Source organism: Artemia franciscana, unplaced genomic scaffold (assembly GCF_032884065.1).
Source record: "Artemia franciscana unplaced genomic scaffold, ASM3288406v1 PGA_scaffold_36, whole genome shotgun sequence".
Taxonomy (NCBI): domain Eukaryota; kingdom Metazoa; phylum Arthropoda; class Branchiopoda; order Anostraca; family Artemiidae; genus Artemia; species Artemia franciscana.
In genome coordinates, this window is record NW_027062672.1 from 1197460 (window position 1) to 1224379 (window position 26920).

Consider the following 26920-nt stretch of genomic DNA (forward strand, 5'->3'; position numbering starts at 1 on the left):
ACTTCCAAAACTGTTTCACCACTAATTAAGTCCAAATTTCTTGATATCTTTCTTTCAAGAAAATACATAATAGTACAGTGGTGAAACAGTTTTGGAAGTCGTCTTAGAAATACTACAAGAGGTCTTAGAAAGGTAGACTAAAGTAAGATGGCCTCGAAAACCTAAACCTCTGCCTTTCATGACAAAAGAATTAAAGAGAGCAATAAATAAAAAGAAAAAAGTAGCACATTACTTAAACTGAATAATCAGCATAAGGATTTTTACAAGAAAATAAACTAGGGTGTGATATCAAATCAGGAATTTGTCCAGGAAGCTAAATTGAAGTGAATGAGAAGGCTGTTGCAGCAGCAAGCAAGTCACACAAAATGCTTTTGGAATTGCACCTCAGCTCGTAAACCTGGTCGACACTCTGTCTCACGAATTAAAGAGAATGACCCTAGGGATATTATCAAGCTATGAAAAAACTGTTATCAAAACATAAATATCTCGTGAATGGTGCTAACTGCTGCAAATGAGGTTGAGATGTTTCTCAACCTCCTGAGGTTGTTTCTGAGATGTTTCTTTCTCTTTGCCAACTCAATTCTGCGAGTGGAGATGTTGGGGGGAAAGCACAAGATATTAGTTTTTTCAAATGAAAGTATGCTAAGGAGAATTTGTCTGGCTGAATCATCCGCAAGTAGCTTTCAGCAAGGATAAAATGCTTTTGGAATTGCACTTCAGCTCGTAAACCTGGTCGACACTCTGTCTCACGAATTAAAGAGAATGACCCCAAGGATTCACTTATTATGATGGAAAATATATTTTCTTTGCTTTGAGACTTCTAAGGGGTTGTGGTTTGTCGGCAAAGGGGTGTTGGATAGATTATTCAGGGATGAAGGAAGACGAGATAAGTTGAATTAGAGGTTGGAAGGACAACTTATCTTAACTATGGTACACAGATGACAACAATTACTTTGATAGTTTAAAAAAATTCACCATTTATTTAATGCTACTTAAACGCCAAAGTCAAGAGCTACAAATAAACCAGGATCTAATAAACAGCATGTTGTTAAGCTTATGTTTTATTGCCTATATTGATAAGTGTCAAAAAAAGAAAGAGAATCCTTCATTTTACGTCATCAAATGAAGGTGATGTATGCAGCAATTTCATTTCGAATTTTAGAGGCAATTTCATTTTATTGCCCAATTTTTGTTCTCCAGTGGTAATGACCTTAAATTCCTTCTACGAACCGTTCAAGAGCCGAATTGATGAATTAAATTGTTTGCATATTTGCATTTATAATAGGGCCAAACCGCTTGATTTTTGTTTTTCCTCTGAACAAAAACAAAAATATTGGTCATATTTTTTAAAACATTAATTCTCAAAGTCGCAAAAACAGTTATTGGGTACACGTACAAGGGCGTATCCAAGATTTTTGTTCGGGTGGGGGGGAGGGGGCAAAGACTTAAAAACCACATAAAAAATTTGTTTATTTGCATTTTCGTTATATTTTTACGAGCCGGGAATTTTTTTGGGGGGCGGAGGATTTAAACCCGGTACCTCCCCCTTTCCGAAGACGACCTTGGACACGTAACACAATTTTGCAAGAAGTATGACGCTTTTCTTCAAAAATTTAAGAAGACAAAACGAATAATTGTAAATACTCTTTTCTTCTACGATTTTGTCACGTATTTATCACCCTGTATTTTTCTGTAGAAAAGAAGTTCTGGCAGCATAAATAAGAATGCTTATATTGTAATTGATACGCATAGGTTTGCACAAATTGTATCTGCAATAACGAAGAAGATGGCCTTTAGAATAAAAATGTCATTTACTGGCTTGGTATTTACATTGCTAGAACAGGGCTTGAGCGTTTAGCCCCTGCCAATGGACCCTAAATTCACTCATTTCAAGTTGACTTTTATATTCTCCTGAAACTTTGGTAAATTTTTAACCAAATTACATGTCTTTCACTCAGTCAAAAACACTAATTTGATTTCTTATATTTGGTGTCATATCATAAATATTCGTTGTCATATCATGTCCTACACTGCATATCACAGATATATAATAATTGATATACATAGGTTTGCGCATATTATATCCGCAATAACGAAGAAGGCCCTTAGAGTAAATATGTCGATTATCGACTGGGTATTCACTTCACTAGAACGGGGCTTGAGCCTTTAGACCCCACAGAGATCCTCACTTAACTCATACAAGAATCCTGACAATGGTCCTCGTTAATCCACTGCCCTATGCTCTGCTTGTTAAATGATTACCATTTGATAACTGTTCAGTCAACCCTCAATATAGAGACCAGCTAGAGTGAATTGAAGCATATAGGATTTAAAAATAGCAGATAAGTTAGTACTCTTAATCTTGTTTATAAAGGAAAGGATATTAGAGTTGTAGATGTCTATAGTTACTTATGTTGTACATTAATGTCGAACGGTAAGTAGAACGGAGTAGGTAAATAATATTGGAAATCAGGGGAAAAGGTTAATACGGATTTTTCTAAAGAGCATAAGATGCATCGCGTCATTTGATAAAATTTAAGTCCTGACGTAATTCTAAGTTGAGTTTTCAATTGTTTTAATTTTTTGTTTGTTTTTTGTTTTATTTATCATTATTTTTCAGCGACAATTTTGAAATTCGAACAGCTTATCCATCATTTGTTGATGGTTTGAAAATTACGTCAACAAAGAATTAGGCTTCTAGCCAGAACAGTCTAGTTATTTATTCATGCCATAGACAAACATACATAAACTTATACTCAGATATATAGATTGTACTGGTATTTATTAAAATTGGCTAGAAACTATCAACCATGGAACATTCGATCAAAGTAAAGCAAATCATACTTAGAAGTAGAGTTAATTCATATGAGTTGCGGACAGTTCAAATGCAGCCAGTTAAGCCAATACAAACAAATGCATTGCATTTCAATTAGCTGGATAATATAAATACATAAACAAGAAAATCAATAAATATTTTGAATAATTTTGATGAAAAGCCTTGAAGGGTCTTAGCCTAACCTGATTAGGGAAATTTCATCGACAATTACCACTAAGAAGCGAATATTTATGCATATTACACAGTAATAACACACTTGGGTAAAGATTCATTAATTTTTTTTTATTTGAGACTTAATATGTGGCGTATCTAAGTACCAATGCTGAAATACATTTTCTTAGAAGTCATATGTGCACTTTTATTTGCCTCACGACTAGATTATAAAATCAAATTCGAAAGTTTGTTCTTCGTTTCGTTTGCTCAGGACACTTGTCCCAAGAAATTAAATTATATGTGATAAACAGACTGGAGGGGGAGGGGTAAAATTATCTGACACTATAAATACAAAGACAAATAAAATCAAAAGAAATTTTTGGCCATTCTGAAGAAAGCCCTGTCAAGGTCTTATCCTAACCAAGGCGTCGGCAGTGCGTACCGACACTTTGGAACGTTGGGAGTGGGGAGTCCTCTACCTTAGCTGTGCCTCTACATATATCACAGGTCTATTACCAGTCTGAATTTTGACAAAAAGTCTTACATTAATTTTAAGTTAAGCAAAGATGCGAGGCTGAAACCAATTTTCTTGTGTCTCACTTGAGCAGAATATCTATTTTGGAAGTTTCACTTTGGTAAAACCAACATTGTTAAAGATCTGCAAAGGTCAGCACCCTCTGGGAATAGAAGGGGGTGGAGATAGGTGACTCCAAGTACCTTTTTAGGAAACCATTAAGGCTCTGAATGTATTCTCAAGAGTTTCATTGACCTAGCTCAAGTGCTTTCCAAGATATAAAAAAAACCGTAGAATAAACTTTTAATGAGTAAATCATAAGAAATAAGAATAATTATGATAATTTAAACAGCACTAGTGGTTAGATTTCAATAAGTACAATCCGATGTCCACTGCTGCGTTGTATTTCAAAATTCAATTTTCAGCTTATCGTTCTTACTTATTATCTTAAAACACTGTGTGACAACGCTACAAGGTCCAGCCTTTTAAGAAGAAAAAATAAAGCGTGATTATTACACGAGATAGTGCATAAATAAATGAGTTAATCCATTTTTTTCACTTGTTGCATGTATGTAAGGCTGTATCCACGGGGGAGGGTAGCGGAGTTGAACCCCCTACCCACAAATGTTTGTCTGACTCGTAAAAACGTAAAAAATATGCATATAAACACATTTTTAGGCATTTTTTATAGCCCCTCCCCCCACAAAAAAATACTAAGTACAGCCCTGTATGTATGGTATTGCGTAGTGTTTTATGTTCATATGCTCATTTTTTTCACTCTCATTTGGTCTTTTAACTGCTATGTTTGCTGAGTTCCAAGTAATTTAAATTAAATGACTTACCATTTCAGGAACCAAGTTATACTGGGTAGCAAAAACGAATACAGACGGGGCAGTTGGGAATGTTCCATACAGAAACCCATAATTAGCCAAATCTGCCGAATCGGAGGCATTACCAATCCCAGATTTTGAAAGCTGAACAACAGCTTCCCTCATGACTAAAGGCATAATCATACTGAAATAAAAAAAAGTAATAGCTAAGTAATGTAAAACTTAGCTTCTGATTCTCTCTTAAACACAAGACTGCGAAATCGGAGTAACGAGTTAAAATAGCAGAAAGTAGAAGCAAAGACATTACGTAAAATAAGAATAAAAATAGTAAATCAAAACACTTTATATAGAAAAAGATACCGTACTAAATAAAATGAAGTTGGGAAAATAGTGGCTAATGGAAGAAATGAGCAATGCTAACAAGCTGTTTGAAAAACATGGTTATGCTACTTTCTAGCAGATGTAATGAAAGAAAGGATGGAATCAGTGTTGCCAGATGTCTGGTTTAAAGTTGCGCCTCCATAAAAGTGAAAATGCACCGAAAGCGCCATTTTCCTAGTGAAAATGCGCCGAATGAACAATGGCCCTTAAAAAAATTAAATAAAAAGAACAAGTTTTTTCAACTGAAAGTAAGGAGCGACATTAAAACTTAAAACGAACATAAATTACTTCGTATATGAAAGCGGCTGCTTCCTCATCAACGCCCCATTCTTTACACTAAAGTTTGACTATTTCTCTCAACTCTTCTTTTTAAAACAGTGAAAAACTTTAGCGTAAAGAGCGGGGCGTTGATGAGGAAGCAGCCCCTTTCATATACGAAGTAATTTCTGTTCGTTTTAAGTTTTAATGTCGCTCCTTACTTTCAGTTGAAAAAACTTGTTTTTTTTATTTAATTTCTGAACGTTCTTGAATCAATGCGTGTTTTGATTTTGGCTCTCCGCAGAGGAATAATTAAAACGAAATTTGCATATTTTTTTTAATTTTTTTTTGGCTAAATTGCTTTCTCATAATTTTGATCGAATGATTTTGATTAAAAAAAGAGTGGGGAAGGAACCCTAGTTGCCCTCCAATTTTTTGGTTAATTAAAAAGGCAACTAGAACTTTTAATTTTTTACGAATCTTTTTATTAGTAAAAGATATAATTTTGTCCCAATTCATTAAGAATGACCCCTGAATCACAAAAGCCGTAGAATAAATAGTTGACATTACTAAAAATACTTTAGCGTAAAGAGCGAGGTATTAGGAGGAGGTGAGCCCCTCATATGGGTAATAATTTCTGTTCGTTTTAAGTTTTAATGCTGCTCCCTACTTCCAGCTGAAAAAAACTTTTTCATATTTATTTTTTCATTGTTTTTTTTAAGTATGCTAGTAAATCCTGCGCTCCCTTCATGGAAATTTTCTTCCCCATGACAAATTCCTCGATGGAAAGCTCCCCCAGAATATCCCCCTCTTCTCAACCCCTCCCCCAACCAAAAAATCCTCCTGAAAACACCTGTACACTTCCCAATAACCATTACTATATACAAGCACTGGTCAAAGTTTGTAACTTGTAGCCCCTCCCACGGGTACTCTGGGGGAGTAAGTCGTCTCCAAAGACATAGTTATAAGGTTTTTCGACTACGCTGAATAAAATGGCTATCTCAGAATTTTGATCCATTGACCTTGGGAAAATAATTAGCGTGGGAGGGGGCCTAGATGCCCTCCAATTTTTTTGGTCACTTAAAAAGGGCACTAGAACTTTTCATTTCCGTTAGAATGAGCCCTCTCGCAACATTCTAGGACAACTGGGTCGATACGATCACCCCTGGGAAAAAAACACAAAAAACAAAAAAAAACAAACAAACAAATAAACACGCATCCGTGATCTGCCTTCTGGCAAAAAATGCAAAATTTCCACATCCACATTTGTAGATAGGAGCTTGAAACTTTTACAGTAGGGTTCTCGGATACGCTGAATCTGATGGTGTGATTTTCGTTAAGATTCTATGACTTTTAGGGGGTGTTTCCCCCTATTTTCTAAAATAACGCAAATTTTCTCAGGCTCGTAGCTTTTGATGGGTAAGACTAAACTTGATGAAACTTATATATTTAAAATCAGCATTAAAATGCGATTCTTTTGATGTAGCTATTGGTATCAAAATTCCATTTTTTAGAGTTTTGGTTACTATTGAGCCGGGTCGCTCCTTACTACAGTTCGTTACCACGAACTGTTTGAAAGAATCAGTGCAATGCGCCGATTTGAAAAATTCAGTGCGCACCCACTTCAAAAAAACACCCAAATTTCGCAAATGCACCCCAACGCCGTTTGAAATGGCTAAGACACGTTTTTACGGATGAAGGATGCCATACTGCCAAAAATTGGCTGGGAGGAGGCCATAAGGAATGATTTAAAGGAAACTTGAACTTCTTGGGAAGAGAGTGAAGAGTGAAGCTTTGAATAAATTAGGAAAGGAGGAGGAATGTGGGCATCTGTGTGGGCTTCAGGCGGCTTGGTTCAACAAAAAATTGCTAGTAGTGGTAGTAATTTTGATTTTTCTAGCAAAACCTGGGGAAGAGTGGTGGTTTTGAGTAAAAATAGCAAAAAGTAAGAAACATAAAAAATCACATAAGATCAACAATAAGGAGTACGAAACAATAGCTTCTTGAACTACATAAGGCATTGTCATACTAACATAGCAATAAGAAATTAAATGAAATATAATTTTAGAGTATGTAAAAGTTAAGGAAATATAAAAAAAATATAATAAATGAAAAGAAAAAGATTAAAATATAAGAAAAAGAAATGATATAAAAAAAATGGTTAAACTTTTAGAATATGCTGATGGCAATCAAATCAATACGATAAGAAAATATGGTCCACTAGTTTGTAATTTGGGGTCTACTTGTTTGTAAAAAATAATTTTTTTTTTTTAGAACTCTTTGTGTTAGAATAGAACGAAAACTAAACTGGAAATATTTCAATATGAAAGTGTAGATATAAAACGAAAATGATACAACACGAAGAAAATGAATCTTTTAGAGGCCAAAATTATTAAATCTTGTTTTTACTTTTAGGAATTTCAACGTCTTAATACTCCCTGATTCTTAATGGAGTGTGATCTCAGACCAACTCTGGAAATAAGGATAAATAGCACCCTTCCAGGGGAAAACAGGATACTAAACGCGAAATGGTTCCTTTATGATATCTCTCACATTATCTTGTACAAAGATATGCTTAATGGTGCTGCCACCTTCCCAGCCAAGTCCTGCGGGGGTACACTGCTCGTCACTGTTTGAAAAATCCCTCCCAATTTGAGGATGAATGTTTTTTTCCTAAATTCGCGGCACCAGCTATAGCTAAATATCTGATTTGCCGCTAATATTTTATCAAGGTTTTAGATGACGAGTCTAAACATCTAAACCAAAAACTTCATGACTAATTGTAACTAAAATTGCCATATGATGTTACGTGATGTATTATAAATAATTTAATTCCTTCCAAGGCCAAAATCTGAGGCCACTTCACCGAAAAGCTAAGACCTATTTAAACATTTGATCAGTACTTTTAACAGTCTACTTAAATCTATGGTTAATTCGCCACTTTCTTACGAGGACTATTGAAAATAAGTTACAAATAAGCCAAGAATTTTGGGATATACAGGCATGGCTTAAATTTTTTTTTTAATGGCACTGCCCTCTTTGAACCGCAAAAAGGGGCGTTAAAAATGAGCATGAGGACTGTAAAATCTGTTGACTAGAAAAGTGGATTAGTTACCCTCTCAGGGTATTTTGGGCCTTTTTGGGAAGTCTTAGGCCTAAACGGAAAATATGAAAATATACATTTTGGGTGCATTCCAGGTTGTAAGCCCTAGTAACTTCATATTAACTATGGAACTTTTTGGAATTTGACGTCCAGTGGGAGTGGTTGTAAAGTAACTAAGAACTAATTACTCTTATAATAAAATAACCTTAATAAGTTTCAATTAGATTCATTCCTCTTTCAATGTGAAAATATTTTCCATTTTTTCAGTCTGATAGTGATACCAATGATGATCTTGATCCAGATATACTTCTTCACTAAAGATGCCTGTTAAGTATCTTTGGTAAAATTTACTACAAAAGTAAATTCACAGTTGCTTTTCAATCGTTCTAGTTATTAGAAACATATTAGCTGGCACGAAAAAGATAGTCTTCAGTAACTTTTGTCGATCCTGGAATGCACCCTTAGTATACAACTGTAAAGACCATGCAACCTCTCCAGCGTAAAGTGTAAAAAAAAGAAAACAAAAAGGAAGAAATAATACAATCTAATAATTTTTTTCCAAAACCATGTTAAGAGGTATACTTTGGTATGACAACTATCAGAGACAAGCAAGTTAGGTAAGCTAAGAATTTTGAGACAGATATACAACAAAAAATGTAATATATGAAGGTTATTGAACTATTATATAAGACAGTTTTAAACTATTGTGGTATTTGTTACGCAATTAATCAATCATTTTGATTCTTTGCCAGCTGTGTCTTTTTTCAAGCCAAATTGTTTGATTTCATTTTTTAAATGATGTAGAAAGTGATTCAAAGTTGAGCAATATTCGTGTTGTTTCCGCTGGTACACATAATCATTTAACATTAGATTTTACGTCTTTAGGTCCTAACTGCGTAATTATTATTATAAATTTGACAAAACACAGGTAATCCTTATAAAAGCTAATAGCATTAATGTAAAATATATATTCTGATATTTAAGGGGTGGTAAAATTGTCAATGAAAATGCTCCGAAAAGTTATTTTCCAAAATCTAAGGGGGGAATCAAGGAAAGAAGACTTCTAACCTTCCCAACTGACACCACTGCTTAAGAATGCTTAATGGCCATGTTACTTTGGAATCCTGTGCCTCGACGATTTGAAACCCCCATTAAAATAAAACTGAACTGGACGTGTCATTAGATGAAAGTAGATCTTTTCTGTCTCCAAAAACGGAAAGAATCCCTTTCCGGACAAACTTTCTTTAATAGTTTAAAGGAAGTACTTGTAGTAGGTCCAAGGGAATGAAACCTTCACGAATCAGGTCAATTTTTGCTGTCTTGGTTGTAGCGATTCTTGAGTGAAATCCTTAGGAAATCGATTTAAAGCTTATATTAAACTACCGCAGGATCTAGTTAAGCTCATAAATCCATTCCTTCCCTACTTATAAGTCTTAAGAGTTTTATGAAAATGGATGTGCCAAAGTTGAAAGTTAAGATCCTACACAAGTATACTTCAAACGGAATAGTACTGGATTGATCGGTTGCTATCTTATGCAAAAATTAGACTCTGAAAGTCTATCCATCACGATTCGTGAAGATTTTAGAAGAGATTTGCGCAGATATGATATTGGACCTTGTTCAATGTAATGGCGGCACTTCCATTGTGATTGGGTAATATAAAGGGCATCAAACAAGACTATTTGAAGTCTTATATATAAACTATTTGAAGTTTATCCATCACAATTTGTAAAGATTTAAGAAGAGATTGGCGCAGATATGACATTGGACCTTGTTCAATGTTATGGCAGCGCTTCCATTGTGATTGGATAATATAAAGGGCATCAAGCAGGACTATTTTAAGTCTTACATGTAAACTATTAGAAGTTTATCCATAACGATTCGTGTTTATTTAAGAAGAGATTGGCGCAGATATGATATTGGACATTGCCCAATGTTATGGCGGCGCTTCCATTATGACTGGGTAATATAAATGTCATCAATAAAGACTTATGTCAAGCCAAGAGATTAAACTTGGTTTTGACTGACTGTCTGAAAAATATCACCATCACTTCAAATTGTTTCCCTGCGTCGCAAAGTTTTACATATGGGTAATATATAACATGGACTATTTTCGGATCCCGGCTTATTAGCGAGAACAAAGGTTTAGACTTTGAGATGACGGTCCTGAATCGCTTGTTGTATGTAGTCCGCTTTACTTCAAAGGTGACCGGCAAATTTTGCCATGTTGATGCTGTACAAACTATAATGTCTCCTAGTTACAACGGCGAGGAAGTGTGTGAAGGAAAATGACAACTGGACAAAATCAACTAGGCCTCTTTTACCTCAGATTCACAAATAATTTAAAAAGTACGGGTTATTGCAAATTGTTTGTAAAAACAACTTCAGACAGTTTGCTGATTTATAAGGCCACTTAGCTGACCACTGACTTCTATGACACATGAGACAACCCAATAGCTGAGAAATAATATCAAATGGACCAATTTCAGCAAAAACATATCTGAATTCTTGGTTTTACAAGATATATAGACTCTGTAGCCTCCACAATTTAGAGCTAGTGCTCAGAGCAAGATGTCAAGCCCTTTTCACTTATTACAAGCATTTCCTTTCAAATTCAACAACCAGTAAACGCGATATTAGTCAGCCAGTTTAACCATACACCTGTACACTTCTATAGTGAAATGAACCGAAATTCCCTGCCAAAAATGACTCCGCACTTTATCTGGCTTCGACTCTTCAGTTTCAAGTTTAAATTTTTCGACTTTTTGAAAATGGAAAGGGTTGCATCTCATTATCAAGCAATTTATTGGTGTTGACGACTATGCTTTCGAATTCCGGCTTTCTCTAGCAAAGTTATATATTTCAAAAAGCGATAATTCAAAAATAGATCTTCTCTGAGCTATCGAAATTTTATCCAACCTTCAATTGCCTATTTCGTAATGCTAAAAACGGTGAAGCTACTTGTCATTTGGCCTACGAATACCACCTGCAACAAATATCTTCTCGGCATTAAGACTTTCACGATTATCTACGATCGACGACAGCAAACGACAGACTTGGTAATCCTGTGATCATTGCTGCCGAAAAAGAGGAGAGGAAGACCTGGGACAGATAGGTCAATTATTTTTCCAAGCAGCCTTTTTGCCGCTACCATATCTTTTAGGCATGAGAGCTCATTTTTTTTTTTTTTTTTTTATTGACTTCATGATAAAATCAAAACAATCCTTACCCCCTCCCCTTGGTATTTTTATGAATGGGTTTCACTGTCAGCCATAGCTTAGCTTAAAGACGTCTATTCCTGGCAAGAATTTTGTGAGATATCGCTAGTCACTGCATGCGAAGTTCGATGTATCGCCTATGTTGGAGTTATATAATATGATTGGTGCTTCTTCTGAACATCTTCCTTGGAAGATCACTGCCAGATTTAGCACGTAGAGTAACAAATCATAACGTCATTCATGCTGACGTTATCTATAAAAACATTCAGAAGTAAAATAGCTACTTAGAAAAGTACTTTTCCACGAAGAGTAAATTCCGGACTGTCGTCGTGAAATTCCTTTAAAAGGAGTTTCGACCAAACCAAACGTTAAAAGGATAATTATCCAGATAAATAACGTTTCATAGTTACAGTTAGCGTCATCAAACTTTTATTAAAAACTGCTGTTAATGTCGTATTATATTTAAAAAAAATCTTACACAGTTGGAGCCATGCTTACCTTAAAAAACTTTTATTGAATCCCGTGTAGCGAAAAGCAAAAAAAAAGTTTCATATTTTGAGTTGTATGGCGGAAAGTCGACTAGAAATCAAAATAAAAAAGCTTAGAACCAATTCTGAAAAAAAAATAAATAAAAAAAAATCACCGTATATTACTCAATTTATGAATCCCCTTACAAAATTACACACATAAAAAAATATTGTCTAATTTGGTGATAAATCACTGGCATTGGAAATTCCCCTAAAAATAAAAATTTTATCATTCCTGAAAAGCTTTTTATTGCATTTCATGAAAAAAGAATGAATGAAAAAGGATGATTCACAAATTCTTCAAATTCAAAGCAATAAATTACAAAAGTAAAGTTAATTAATTTACGAAACAACGACTTCCAAGTTTTAAAGCATTGTCAATAGCAGTACTAAATACCTTAGATTCCGTAGTTTGATTTCAAAGGACTTAAAATATAGTGATTCATAAGGAAATACTTTTGAATTCTTTTACCAGTCACAATTTTATAAGGGCAGTATAATTCTTATACATTTGACATTGATGTAAAGCTATTGTTTTTATTGTTCAGTTAATTCCAACTAACTCTGACTTCATTAACTTCATATATTCAGATTTTGATTGACATTATTGCCTAAATACTATCCAGTTCGTCGATATGAATTTAGTTAAAGAAATCAATGGCTATGGAACCTAATCCAATGACAGATGGAAATTGGATAATTGTGGTCGCCAAATTCAATGAACGTTATTTATTTAAAATGAAATGTAAATTATGGAAATAATGTGATGAGAAACTGGCTCTAGTTTCGGTACGCAGTTTTACATTTAGAAACTAGCGAAAATAAAAAGGAGTTCAAATAACTCTTTTTAAATAGTGGCTAAGAGGCGATTGCATTCCCAATACTAGAGCAGGCATTTTGTATATTTGCTACTCGGTTTTACAATGGCAATCAAGAATAAAGCGATCACATTTTAGACAGTGATAAAAACGATTCAACGTCCAATATGTGTTCCGCTTCGCCATAACCCTTAGCCCAAATTTTTCAATCTTGTTCGCTGTAGCCCTTTCTCTTTCCTGCCACGAGGTTTTTAAAGACGGCCTAATTGTTATACATGACGAAATTGATATCAAACTATTGCTTTTATTATTCATTTCATTTCGATTTGTATTGACTTAAGTAACTTCATTTATTCATTTTCGCCTAATAGTTATGCTTAAATATTATGCGGTTCGTAGATTTAATTAAAGGAATAAAAGGCTAAGGAACTGAATCACATGAATTTATAAAAATCGAATTTATAGTTGCGTTATTAAATTAAGGTTATCTAATTTATAATAATATGAAATTTGGTGAGTATAATTCGACGTGAGACTGGTGCTAATTTCGATTTTCGCTGCTTCAAATTTGCAAATTACCGGCAATTAAAAGAAGTTCCCCTGACTTTTTTTTATATAGTGGCTCAAAGGCGATCACATTCCCAACACAGGTGCAGCCATTTTCTATACATTTTACAATTGGTTTTACAATGGCAACGAAGAATTAAGCGATCATATTTTAACGATAATGAAAACGATTCGAAGTCGAATATGAGTTCGACTTCGCCATTGCCCTTTTACTTATTTATCAATGGTTTTATAATGGCAACGAAGAATAAAGCGATCATACTTTTACGATAATAAAGACAATTCGAAGTCGAGTATGAGTTAGCCCTATTAATTATAGATTTTGTATTTATCTGTGACCTAATTCAGGTTTTTATACTGAAAGTATCGAAAAAATATCAAAAACTTTTTAATGAAGAGCCTTAGGCAATTAAGGATAAAATGGACAACACATGTAAATTTACTCCACGTTCAATAAGCTTATTCCGATTCATTTTTGCAGTTTTTATCGTTCAACAAATCCCACTGATCGAATTGAGTTCACAAGCACTCATTAGAACCTATTACAATTAATTATTTACTCATTGCAGTCCAGAGCTTAATAAAGAGCATTTCGTTCTTTGACAGATAGGAAATTCTTGGAATATTTATCTATTAGCATGAGCTAACAATATCTTCAACTGCTTTCAAAGGTTCTATGAGTTTCCAAGGTTTTTTTTTTTTTTGAAAAAATTGGTTTTGATTAATGGTTTTAATGGAGCACAATGTTCCAGTTTATCCCATAAGTCACAGCAATTATTTTTAATAAGCTGTGGTGAACGCAAAGATAGTTAAGGGTAATATTAGTGAATCAAAAGTATTGACACTTTTCAAGGCTATCAGTCCATCGACATGATACTACTGAGTAAATCGTATCTTATTAAATTAGAAAGTGGTTTAAGTTGTTGAAAACGTTGGAACTTAACATCATGCCCTTATGGAGGGTATTAGTGGTTATTTTACTGAGGCGTATATCGTCTTTTTAACACTCATTTTCCTTAGCTCCCTATAGAAATTTGATTAAATATCAAAGAAAGTCTTTTCCCAGAAACTATTATTTACGATAGTGAATTTTTAACATACATTACACAGAAAAAAGTCCTTGATTTTACTCTTTCTTCAATCTGGACTATTACTTTTTAATGTTAGCGCTCTTTTAAACACATGGGAGTATCTACCCACGGAAAGAAGAAGGGTTGCTACACATTTGGGCTCCCAAAAGCTGGCGAAAAAATTGCGACAGTTAGTATTACTTTTCTTACAAAAAAAAAAAAAATTTTTATCAGAAATTTGCCGCCCGCTTGGAAAGTACTCTGCACAGTGGGCGCCCTAAACAAAGTGCCGTTAGAGCACCTATGTGATCGAGCTTCTTGATTGGCAAATAGTCATTAAAAAAACTTAAATTCACTAGTTTACTCACGAAACGAATACTATAGTTCAACTCCATGGAATTTCTCAATTTGTAGTTATATGGCTTGGATTGTTGTTTTTTTTTATATTTAAAATCCAAAAAAGGTTACCATTTAACTGCAACCAGGACACAGGGCGTAACGAGATTAGAGCACTTAAGCTTTGTATTATTTCCAACCATCCTCAGTCCAAGCACAAATAAAGCTGACGCTGAAAATGATGAACCTAAAACCTTTAGAACCCCTTCAAGAACAACTGGAAGACTCTTCTGAAATGCAAAATTACCAATGATTCCGAGTATGGTCATCAGAACAATAGGACTCAAAAAAACGTTCTTCATAATTGTAAAAAATACTGTCACAGTGGAAGCAGAAGTTGGCACATGGGGTGGTGATGTAAGAGTTGGAAGTGGAGGCAATCTGTAAAAGAGATTCGTAATTATTAAAACTTAAATTAAGCTATTCAATTGAATTATTAAGATTGTATTATTTATTTATACTATTAGTTACATACAGCTATATTATTTACTATACTATTTAGTCGTAAAGATTTAATATAATATTCAATTCTATTCTTATGTTTAAAAAATTTATTGAGTTGAATAATTACATTATTTGATCAAGTTAATTGAACTATTAAATTAAATTACGTAATTAGATTAATTAAGGTTATTCATTAAATTAACTAAAATATTCAAATTAAAAATTATTCAACTGTTGAATTAAATAACTCAAGGGCAAATTTCATGGCCAGACTGAAAAAATACAATTCAGGTTCTTGACTGAACAATTTTTATTGACTTTATTAGTTGCTTAAGTTATAGAAATCTTTTAGGATTTATAGATTTAACGATTATTAAATCGATTTACGAATTTAACTTATATTATGAAAAAAACTACACAGCAAAGAACTAATAAAGTATAGTCACCCTTAAAAGCAAAAATCTTTTATGAAAACTTGAAATAGAAAAATAATAAACTTTCGATATATAGTCACGGGGAGGACTTTTTATTTTAGCCAATTTGTGAAGTAAAATTCTTCACAGTTAATTAAAAATTTGACTTCACAATAAAATTGAAAAATTTTTAAATTAATAAAAATCAAATACTAAACTAATCCTCAAAAACTTACAGGTCAGGAAGAACATTTTTCTAATGCGCCACGTCACTCCATCAAAGTTTTCTTCTGATCCATATTGAATGTATTGAATCATATAACCGTTAATGCGTAAAAACTAACTGAATTCTAAGGCTAACACAGCTACGTCCGTTCTGCCATTTTCCAACCCAATTTATTCAAAGCTTTCAGCTTTACCCCCTCCAGCCATACCCTTTTCCAACGCTAATAACTACTTTAATTTGTTGAAATTAGGCATAAAATTGCACTTTGGAAGCAGGGTTCACATGGCACCATGAACAAAAAAAGCTTCACGTGGTTCCCTTCTAACTCATATAAGGTTAGAAATGTCTTTTATTTCGTCGGCAAAATTGTTTTTAGATATATAGAAAAAAAAAACTTGTAAAAATGCGCTATAGATACTGTTTTAAAATAGGAGCTTAAAGAAGTCTGTTTTTTCAAGAAATTTTCTAGGTAGGCTTCAGAGGAATACAGCGAGAATTCACACAGCATTATCGCAGGGCTGATTTGGTTGACAAAACAAGCCATCTTCTGTCACAGCCAATGATGCTATACAAAATTAACGGTGACCCAATGTAAAAAAAAATTGTAGCAAGACATGGAACGAGTTGATACTACTTGTCAAGTGTTTCCTATCGACAAAGGAATATCACTTGGGGATTGAAAATTTTGATTTTCGTGAGCTAATAAAAATTGTTAACTAACATTGTAGGAGAATCGCACCACAAATTGAATCGTTTAATGGAGAGACGATTTTGGAGAAATTAAACCGCAATGCTCAAAATATGATAATGCAAAATTTTTAGTTTGTTGGATGGATCCAAGTGTTGGATGTGTTTGGAAATGGAATCAGCTGTTGGTCGGAAGGATTATAGTGGCCAGGACCAGGGTAAGTGCAGGACTTTTTCTCTTTCTATATTTTTTTTCTTCTGTTTTTCATTTTTTTCCCCTTATTTAATAGTATTACACATATTTTAAGGGGTTGATAAACTTCGAACAAGTAAATGCTTAAGGAGAGCTGTATATATTTTTTTCTTTTTTAATAGGCAAAATGAGCAACTCATAAGCTATAAATACTTACAGAGAATCCACGACAGCTGTTATTCCTTACAATTTGCAAATCCTTTGGTTCATTTCTTACAAAGATCTTCAGAAATAAACTAGTTTAGTACACCATGGTGACTAAACGAGACTTAATTACGAACACGGATGAAAGGTATTTAGTATAATATATATATAAATGAATAAAATAAATAAATATATCCAACGCATGTATTCTGCAACACTAAAAAAATATGATGTTTGAAAACAATATTGTCCTGTTTATTGAATGATGAATTCGTGTTTATTAAACAATATTTACCGATCTTTTTTTTTTGCCGAATTAAAATGTTTCGAAGTATTGTTGGCTAGCATTCCACCTTTAACAAGTAAACAAAAAATTGTGAGCAAATACTGATAGTCAAAAATCCGAAAGCTCAAAAAAGCCTCGAATATCTTCTGAGACATACTTATCGCATAAATGCTTAGCATAAACATTTGTGTTTTTTTTTGTAAATATCTCGGATTTTATATTGATTGTAATTTGTCTTGGAAGAAGCATGGTGAAATAGTGTCGGCAAAAGCAGCTAGAGGATTGGGAGTGATGAGGAGGCTGAAAAAAGTGTTTCCGGTAGCAGTTGTCAAATTGTTATACAGTGCTATTGTGCACCCCTACATCACGTACGGTTGTTCTGTTTGGGCAAGCAATTTCGTGATGAATTATAAAAGAACTCAAATAATACAAAACAAAGCACTGCGTCTGATAGGAGAATTTCAAAACTGTCAGAATACTGCGGAGTGTTTTAGAAAGAACGATATTTTGAACATAGGCGAGCTACGTGATTACCAGCTAGCGATTTTTGTTTTTCAAAGTGTAAATAAGGTAAGCCCTGAGTACTTTTATGATTTTTTTAAAACTAACTCGTTTTATCACCCTTATTTTACCCGGAATTCGGAGGATTTGACTCACGAGAGAAGAAATACAACAAGAGCAGGATTTGTTCTCAGGAACATAGGTGTCAGCGTCTGGAATGACCTTCCAGAATCGGTCAGAGCGGCAGTAAGTCTGGCATCATTCAAGAGAATGGTTAAATTCCATTTTTTAAAAAGGAGAGAAGTGTGATAAGAGGAAAGAGTATTTACTTATTTAGTATTTAATATTAATTATTTTGTTTTTTTACCCCCCCCCCAAGGATTTTTTTTTCTTCAAAATCATTTGAGGAAATGATTTAGCAGATCATGGTGGTTAGAATTGCGGCCACAGTCAGGACTCTTCTGTCTTAAGAGTGGCCGTTAATGATAAATTCTTTGTTTAATTTATATGTTTTGGATGAAAATAAAAAATGTCTATGTCTATGTCTAAAAACGTACTTAATATTTCTTTTAAAATCACGTAAAGAAAATCTTATCACATAGAATCAAGGCCGTATCCATGGGGGGGGGGGAGATTAGCGACTTTAAGCACCCTCCCCTCCGAGATATTTGTCCGGCTCTTAAAAACGTAACAAAAATGTATATGAACAGATTTTTATGCGTTTTTTGAAAGTTTTTTGTTCCCCCACTTAAAAATCCCCCCGAACAAAATTCTGGGATACGACGCTGCGTAGAAGCGATAGAAAAGGCTGCTAACTTACGAACTGGACAAATTCTCCGTTAAAAGTCGTGTGTGCTCATGACTACAATTCGAATCTTCTTCTTTGTCCCGTTTTTTCTGCATTTCCATCATGAAAAATCCGATTGGATTCAATATCACTAGAGATATAGGCGCTACTAGGTACAAATAGTTGGGAAAATCAGGATGCGTCTGCTGATACAGAGCCGTAACTAGAAATAATAAAAGGTGAAATAATTAAAGAAGAAATAATTCAAGCTTAGATGCATAAAAGGTACATTCACTTATTAAGCCCTGAGGGGCATTATAATCAGACTTGTGCATAAACTGATGTTAAGCACAACTATAATAAATGCTAAAATTGGTGGGTTGAGCTATGTTTGACTCTCAGGGGAGATTTTTAAAATCGACCAATCAGAGTCAAGATATAAGGCATCATACTTAGATATTACTTTAAAAAAAAAATAAAGAAATAAATTTAAAAGCAATTAATTAGCTTAAATTGTCTTAAACTAATGATTTTAAATTAACTTAAGGAATTAAAACTAATTTAATAAATTAATTTGATTAATTACTTTACAAAAATGGTTAATTTAATGTAATATTAATTTGGAAACTGAGAAAAACGATGGAAGCTTAGAACAGCGATTTCCCTGCCTGTATGATGACACAAAACTACTGTATATTGGACGCCTAGAACACCTTAGAGCTAGGCCTACGAGGCCTAGGAGAGTGAACTTCGAGTAAATTTGGTGTCGATACAGGTTTTTCTAACAATTCATGCACTTCATTTCTTCGCTTTGTAGTACAAATATGACGTCAAATTCAACGAACAACACAGGTTATATCTTGGAGTTTTTTCAATAGGTGTGGCTTAGGCATAAATCAGCATAACATACATAACTTTACTTAAAGCAGGTCAAAAGTCTAGAGATGATTGACTTTCTACACATTTCTTCACATAAGATGTGATCTAGCTTTTAAAAACTAAAATGGAGGAAGAACATGGAACTCGATCCACCTCCGAATCTACCATCAATCTTCCCTATCTTGGCACGGGTTGAGAGCATAAGATTTGGGGACGTGCATAGTTATTTATTTCAGGGAGATACAAGATTTTGGGGGCCCAGTAGGAAATTAAAGCCGTACTTGTTAAAAAAAAATATAGGAAATCCCGGGACAAATGTTAAGATTTTGAGAAGACAGACCCCCCCCCCTTAGGGAAAGTTCATAATTTTTTTTATGAGCCCGTATTTTGTTGTTGTGCTTTTTTTTAATATTTGTTTTATGAATGGCATCGTGTTTTTGGAGCACGAGCTCATGTATTGTGTTTATCCGGTATTTTTATTTATTTTTTATCACGTATTTTTTGACTTGTTTGAATAGACCCATCAAATAGACATAGCACAAGAAAAAAATAAATGTATAATGGAGTATTCGGTTCTCGATGTCGGAACAGAGCTGCCAACATTGGGTAATATCACTCATTTTACTAGTTTTTTCTCCTTCGCTGGTGGTTTTTTTCCATACGATGATTTCTCCTAGTTGTTGTATAACCTCTTTTTTTCAGAGTCTAGTCTGACTTTTTTTTGGCTATTCTCCTTTTTGCAAGCCATCTTGGATCAAAAATGACGCTTGAAATCACCCCAAAATGGAAGTTCAAAGTTTGTTAACAACACATCTCCCACAAAAGAAGATCAGTTTGATGATGTTGTCGGGAAAAGCCAAATAAGGACTTAGATTTAATGGATTTGTGTTATCGTTATTTTTTTGAGGCTAGGAAATGTTTAATAATTTCCGGTTTCCCAGTCACGCAAGTGACTTTTTTTTCATACTGCGATTTCTCCTGGTTTTTCTACTACCTCGTTTTTCGCTGTCAAATTTGGCTTAATTGACTATCCCATTGATTAAATGCCTTCTTGGATCAAAAATCATGCTTGAAATCAACTCGAAGGAAAAACCAAAGCTTGTCAACAAAACCACTCAATCAACGGAAAATCAGTTGGAGGATTTGGCAAAAAAAAAAAACTAAACAAAGAGTCAATTTAAGTGGGCCTTCCTTTTTTTTCTTTCTCTCTCTTCTTCTATATTAGGAAACTTTCTACGATTTTCATTTTGTCTTTCATGGAAGTGGGAATCCTACTGGTTGGGACACCTTAGCTAATTTTTAAATATATAGGCCAAGGAGCCTTTGCGATGATTAGTATAGTGTATTATTGTATGCGTACTTATTATGAATAAATCTTATCGATCCATATATTATTGAACAAGCAAAAACGAACGATACAGATTGAAGAACGATACAGACATAAGAATATAGGAATTATAATAATAACTAGCCCATTCGCTTATTAAGGAAACAAGTCCACCCGAAATTAATTTTAATTGTAACAAGAAATTTCCGAATACACGATAAGTGCTCTAGATTAAGTTGCGGTCAATAATGATCTCAACGTTTAAATTTTACCAGAAACGATTATTAAATTACATGATCTTTCAAAGCTTTAAAAGAGTAGGGTTCTTTTAATAGAGCAGATTCCTAAAACAAGCTCCCCCACAATAAACATAGTGCAATATTTCGAGGTAAGAAGGCTTTTAACAATGTTGGAAAATAGCTATCTTTATATTTATTTTATCGAGTTCTATGAATTACAGCAATTTTAGAAGGATCAAACTCGATTTATATGCTCGGTCGAAGTTGGACTCAATCTCTGGGCACTGGTGCCCAGAACGACCTCTGTACAATGGCTCGATAAATTAATTCGTAAAGACAATGGAGAAGAATAAAAATTAAACCATGATATTCACACGGAAAACACTCATCCTGCACCACGAGCAAGGAGAAAACTTTTGTCCTGTGACTTAAATCGAAAAATTGATTCAAAGCTCCTAACGCTGTCCAGGAGGCTATTCAAGAGGGCGACAGTCACGTAAATAAAACACTTGGTTAGATTTCACTCTATGTTTCTTCTCAATTACTAGCTTATTAGCATTTTCAGTATGATAATAAGAGTTAGTGAAAAATTGTCCAAGAAATAGGCTGGCACAATATAACATAGGCATAGTAACAAATCGGTCACAAAAGAAAACACAACATTGAAATCTCCATATAATAGTAACAAAACAAAACTAAACATTACCTCTTACTATCAAAATAAGTCCCGTACTAGTGTTAAGGTTTATATTCCCTATGCAAGCTTTGGTATGCTTTTATTCTACTCTCCTACAATTTTAACGTATCAACAAAAAACGACAATTTGGCTATTATTAAATAGCTGCGATTTAATTCTGTCCATAAACCGAGTTATACTCTTGGAATTTGCTATATGGTTCCTTAGATTGAAAACACGCTTAAGGTTGGTTGAGCGTCGTTGATAAAGAGAAATATTTCCTATTTTATAGGCAGGTTTAGATCCCCTCCTCCCCCCAAAAAAAAATTATAAGCAATACCATAATTTTGGCTCGGTGAATGAATAGATATGAGACTAATATTTTGAAATGTATAAGTATATTGTTCTTTTGGTGCAAGCTATAGCTGCAAGCTTGTCCCAAATTACTGGTTTCAGAGAGAACATACCCCTTAATAACTAATGATCTTATTCGCCATTCCGTAGCTATCACAAATCTACGCACCATGGGTGCGCAAAAACATATTCTCCTTTTAGTGATCAATTTTTTACAAGCCCGCTATCAGCGCGTTTACAGTCTTTTCCCAGGAGATACCGACTCCGCTAGTCTACTGTTTTTGGCAGTGATAAATTTCATCCTTTCCGGCTATGAAGAAAGATTTAAGTATGTAGACGACTTGTCAGTCCTACTGAAGTACATTGTTGAGAAGTCTGAGGCTGTCCCCCAATTCTGTAATGAAATAATCAACTTTAAAGATGAATGTACTGCGAACAGCCTCCAAATCAACGAAGGAAAGGCTAAAATCCTTCGCTTTAATCCCCTGAAGAGAGACTTTGTGTGCCCTCCTCCTCCTTATCCTAGTGAATCTTCGGCAGTAGTGCTTGGTGTCAAGTTTAGCATCGACTGCTCTTTCAGCCTTCATGTCGATACAATTATCAAAAAGGCAAATAGTGCGATGCGGACACTCATACTAATGCGTCGATTTGGTTTCTCAGTGCCACAACTAAGGATAGCCTATCTCACTTAAATCCGACCAATTTTAGAGTATGCATGTCCCGTATGGGGCCCACAAGTCAATAACACTATTTACCTAAGTGGCCAGCTTGAGTCAATGCGAAAAAGAGCAGTCAAAGTAATATTGTGCGATGCTTTTACCGAATACAAGTTAGCATTATCCACTTTACAAATTACCTCTCTTCAAGAGCGTCGTCTCAGTTTGATCCTTGAATTTGGCCGATATCTTCTCAGAAGTGATAAATACAGATCGATACTACCACCAGTTTTAGTGAAACATCGAAGTACTAGGCCGAAGAAAATTGACAGATTAGCAGCACCTCCTTCACGCACAAATCGTTTTTCCAACTTATTCATCCCTTTCTTTGTATCAAAGTATAACAATTGTTGATTTTATCCTATTTGTCTTCTAAATTTTTTTGTCGTTTGATTTAATCTTTTTTTTTGTAAGCACAAGCGCCATTTAGTTTTATGACTACGAGAGATTGCGCAAATAAAACCGATTCTATTCGATTCTATAGTGATTTCTTAACTGACCAACATCACAGATTTTAAACAGCCGTAATAAGCAAGACCGTCGCTAAATTTCCCCATACAAACGAGCTGATTTATTCTAAATAGTCTTAATTCCTCTTTAATTAGAAAAAAAATGTAATGGAAATTTTATTGTCCGTTTATATTACATTTCTGGAGATTCCACTGCCAAGTTTTTCTTATTCAATTTTCTTTGGAAATCATATTGTCCTGTTTTCCTTAGCCTAGTGTCTTTGGAAATTCCCTTGTTCGTTTTTTCATTCCATTTTTTCAGTTATCATACTTCCTTGCTTGGCTTTGAAAGTTTTACATTTCCGAAGTCTTCTTTCTCTAGCACTTCTTCCACAAATGTTCGTTTGGTTGCTGCCTTGGTTATATGTTACTAAACCTTGATGTTTCTTAAACATGTAAGAATATACCCTCATAAAAATCCTAAAAAGTCACTTAAATTTGCTTTTGTATTTTTAGGGGGTGGGGAGTTCAAAGGTCAAGATTTTACTGGGGATAAAGAAAGTTCCATTTATTTTATTTATAGGGGTATTTATTTTTCCAGTGTTATTCTCTCTGGTACTCCCAGCGCAAATAGTTTGGTGCCGGTCTTGGTCATCCATTGCTTGTCCTTTGCATATCATAAATACAAGACTGAGCCCTTATGAAAATCAGAACGCCACCTTAATTTGTATATCATTTCTTTGATGTGGTTTTTTAGTGGGGGGGGGGACAAAAGTCAAAATTTCACTAGGGAGATCTAGTCGGTGGAAAGTCTTGGAAAATACTTGACAACTTCTTTTATCAATGCTAAGTTAGGACTGATCTACTAATCGTTTTCAAACTTCTGAAATGTGGAGACAGATTTTCATAAATATCATTTCCTCAATTTTTGTGTTTTGTAATTAGGATACGTTTGAACTTAGCCAAGCTCAAAATTTGAGAATGTTCAGTCAATGACTATTCAGTCACGACTACCACTCCTGATAACTTATTCTTTGCTATGTATACTAATTAGCTACAATCATTATAACTAGTTATTTATAATGGTTATTTGTTTTTCGACCAAGTAATTTTCTTCATATAATTTCTAGCGATATTCTACTCTGCTTCGTTGGATCTTTTGTGAGTCGCATTTATTATTTTGACCCTGAATTGTATTTCCCCAAACTTTGACTAACTCAAATTCAACAGATATGCAGCCAAGTTGCACATTATCTTTTAGTCATAATCACCTCTGAATCACAATTGTAATGACAATAGCAATCACCATCAATCAATTTATTCAATCAATAGATTCACAACAAAAAAAACCCTTCAACATAGTCTCTCTCGTGAGGCTCTATGGCCAGGAAAAAAACAAGGGAGAAACAAAAATAAAAAAAAAAACATATAATAAAAACATTTGCAAGGATTCCAAGCTTTAGGAGAATCGACACAAGAGAAAAAAAAATATATACAATCATCCACCTCAAAAAAAAAAACGAAAAAAAATCAAGCTAGGTGTCTTAATTCATCTTAATAGTCTTAATTCAGACTATCGCATGAATTAAAGTTATTTCAAATTGCATACTTAAAACCAAGCCACAAGAGATGCCGTGCACTACAATCATAGGCCCAAAGAGTATGCGTAACTTATAGGAGTGAAAACTGGCACTAGTGTCGAAAAAAACATCAACGCCATCTAGCGTTTGGCGACATTCGGGTTTTTCAGAGTAATAATAAAAACAACTAACTTAATAAGTATAACTGGTGAAAATTAGGTCAGTAATAAGTTTCTGATCTGAGTTCCGGACAGAATAATGATTATGAAGCTCCAAAAAAATCCATGTGTCGCAAACGCTAGACTGTGCTGATATTTTTTTTTTCACCACTAGTGCCAGTTTCCACTCTTACAAGTTACCGATACTCTTTGCGCCGGCCTAAAACTTTGAAAAGGAGAAGCAAACAAACCTATTGGATATCCGAGAGCGAAGTCGTTACTCTGTGTGCAGAAAATCGAATATAATCCTGCTTTACCAAGATGATGGGGCTTTGTCACTAATAGGGTGATGACCGATACAAACACAAAAACTAAAATTTTTGATACGAGTATTGCCAATAGGAACGTCCAATTGATTGTGCTGAAAGAAAAAAATTATAATGTTACAATTTGCAATTAAGGTGAAATCTGGACTTCTGGATAAAAATTTTGAAAAAAACAATATAACATGACTTGAAAATTTCAATGACATTAATTCAAAATACATTTGGAGCGGTTGTCTAAGCTATAAATATCCATTATAAACTTTTAATATATCTATTATATCCATTACAAACTTTTTTAGTTTGTGCGGCAAAACTACTTAGAATTGGTTGGACGGTCTTGCCATAACTTGTAGAGCTTGTAACTGATTAGGGACCTGTTGTAATTAAAAGTAAAAGGTATCAAATAAAACTTTCAAAAATATTCCTCATTTTCTTCTTCTGAGAATTCAGATGGGGCAAGGCCAGACTCCCTGCATGCCCTTCTCGTTCTGCAGCAGGAGCAAAAGCTGCAGCATCCTTTCATTTCTGAGCAGCTACAGTCTTTCCTGCATCTTCCACTTTGCATCTACAGTAAGCTTCCAGGCTTGATGCTTCTTTACAGCTTGAGACGACCACATCTACTCCCCCTTCAGCCATCGTCTATCCATGGAGGAGTGGATCTGGAATGCTCGGCCAAGCCTGTACTGACGACAAGATTATCCATGTAGCGAATATGGTTCTTCGTATGCATGGCTCGAAGGTGTCGTCAGAAAGTGGCAGTCTTCTTCCATTTGTTTTTGGGCACCAAATGTAAGCCCTTACACTGGCCAGTGAATTGAATCAGACCTGTTTACCGTATATTTCAATGACCAGCGATTTTGATAGGTCGCACTTCTCTAAACGCGTCGACTGAAAGTTTCCCTTCTGCATCCTTGATCCGCTCCGTCACAGACACCATTTTTGAGACAAAAGTTGGAGACGCCGCCGTGTTTAAGAAAGAAGCTTTTCCGACGCCAAAGAAAAAGTTCGTTGTGTCACAACCTGACAGACAGTGAACGAACGGTAACATAATCTGCTCCTCTTTGGACAAGTGGACTCCATCCGCCAGCTCGTGTACTGGGATAATGTAAGTCGGGGACTTCAAGAAAAGTTCGCTCAGTCCTTCAGCTTGAAAGCTCTTCAAAAAAATGAACACAGGCTACTGCCACGTCTGTGTCGCTGGCATGCATAACGATGCTACAAGCTTAACGGCTAGCGTACTTGGCATGTGTCATAAGCCGTTGGTCAGCCTCTCCGTCACTGGAGGACAGGCATTTCTCGTAGTCACAGTGTTCTGGTAAATTTGGACTACAGCCACGCTTGACCAGAGACACTTTGAATCTCTCCTTGAACCCACCTGAGAGAAAAAGGTTGAGTGCGTTCGGAAGCTGATCACCCATCTGCTCCCAGGTTTCATACAAAATTTCGAGGAGCCAGCTTTTAGACGCTGAGCTTGCAAGCACAGCATCCCATTCTTCAATTGTGCTAAGAGCGGAAAACTGGAGGTTTTTGCCTTTCCCTCGTCGGAGTCTGCATGCTGATTTCAAGGAGATCGACTCTCCGGTATCCGTGAGCTTCCTAAAAAGCCCGTCGTACCGATCTGCGACAATGTGGACTTCAGGAATATCTACTGGAAGATCATTAAGCAACGATAGAAGCAATCTTTCCGCGAAGGATTTGACTGTTTCAAACCTGGCAGGCTGATATGACCTTATTTTGGACATTAGGTCAATGATGTGTACTGTAGCTGATGTTGTTTCTTTGGATTTCAAAGTCGCTGGCCAAG

The 26920-nt window shown here is 34.7% G+C and overlaps 1 protein-coding gene across 7 annotated transcripts in view; it reads right to left on the reverse strand.

Moving 5' to 3' along the window:
- Nucleotides 1-26920, reverse strand: part of LOC136041753 (lysosomal cholesterol signaling protein-like) — a 154713-nt gene that overhangs the window by 35767 nt on the left and 92026 nt on the right. For all 7 annotated transcript variants that reach the window (XM_065726510.1, XM_065726512.1, XM_065726513.1 and 4 more), the window contains 4 exons: nucleotides 25042-25211; nucleotides 18446-18635; nucleotides 14744-15052; nucleotides 4346-4517 (listed from right to left, as the gene is read on the reverse strand). In XM_065726510.1, the coding sequence (XP_065582582.1) occupies nucleotides 4346-4517; nucleotides 14744-15052; nucleotides 18446-18635; nucleotides 25042-25211 (841 nt within the window). The remainder of the gene's footprint in view (nucleotides 1-4345; nucleotides 4518-14743; nucleotides 15053-18445; nucleotides 18636-25041; nucleotides 25212-26920) is intronic.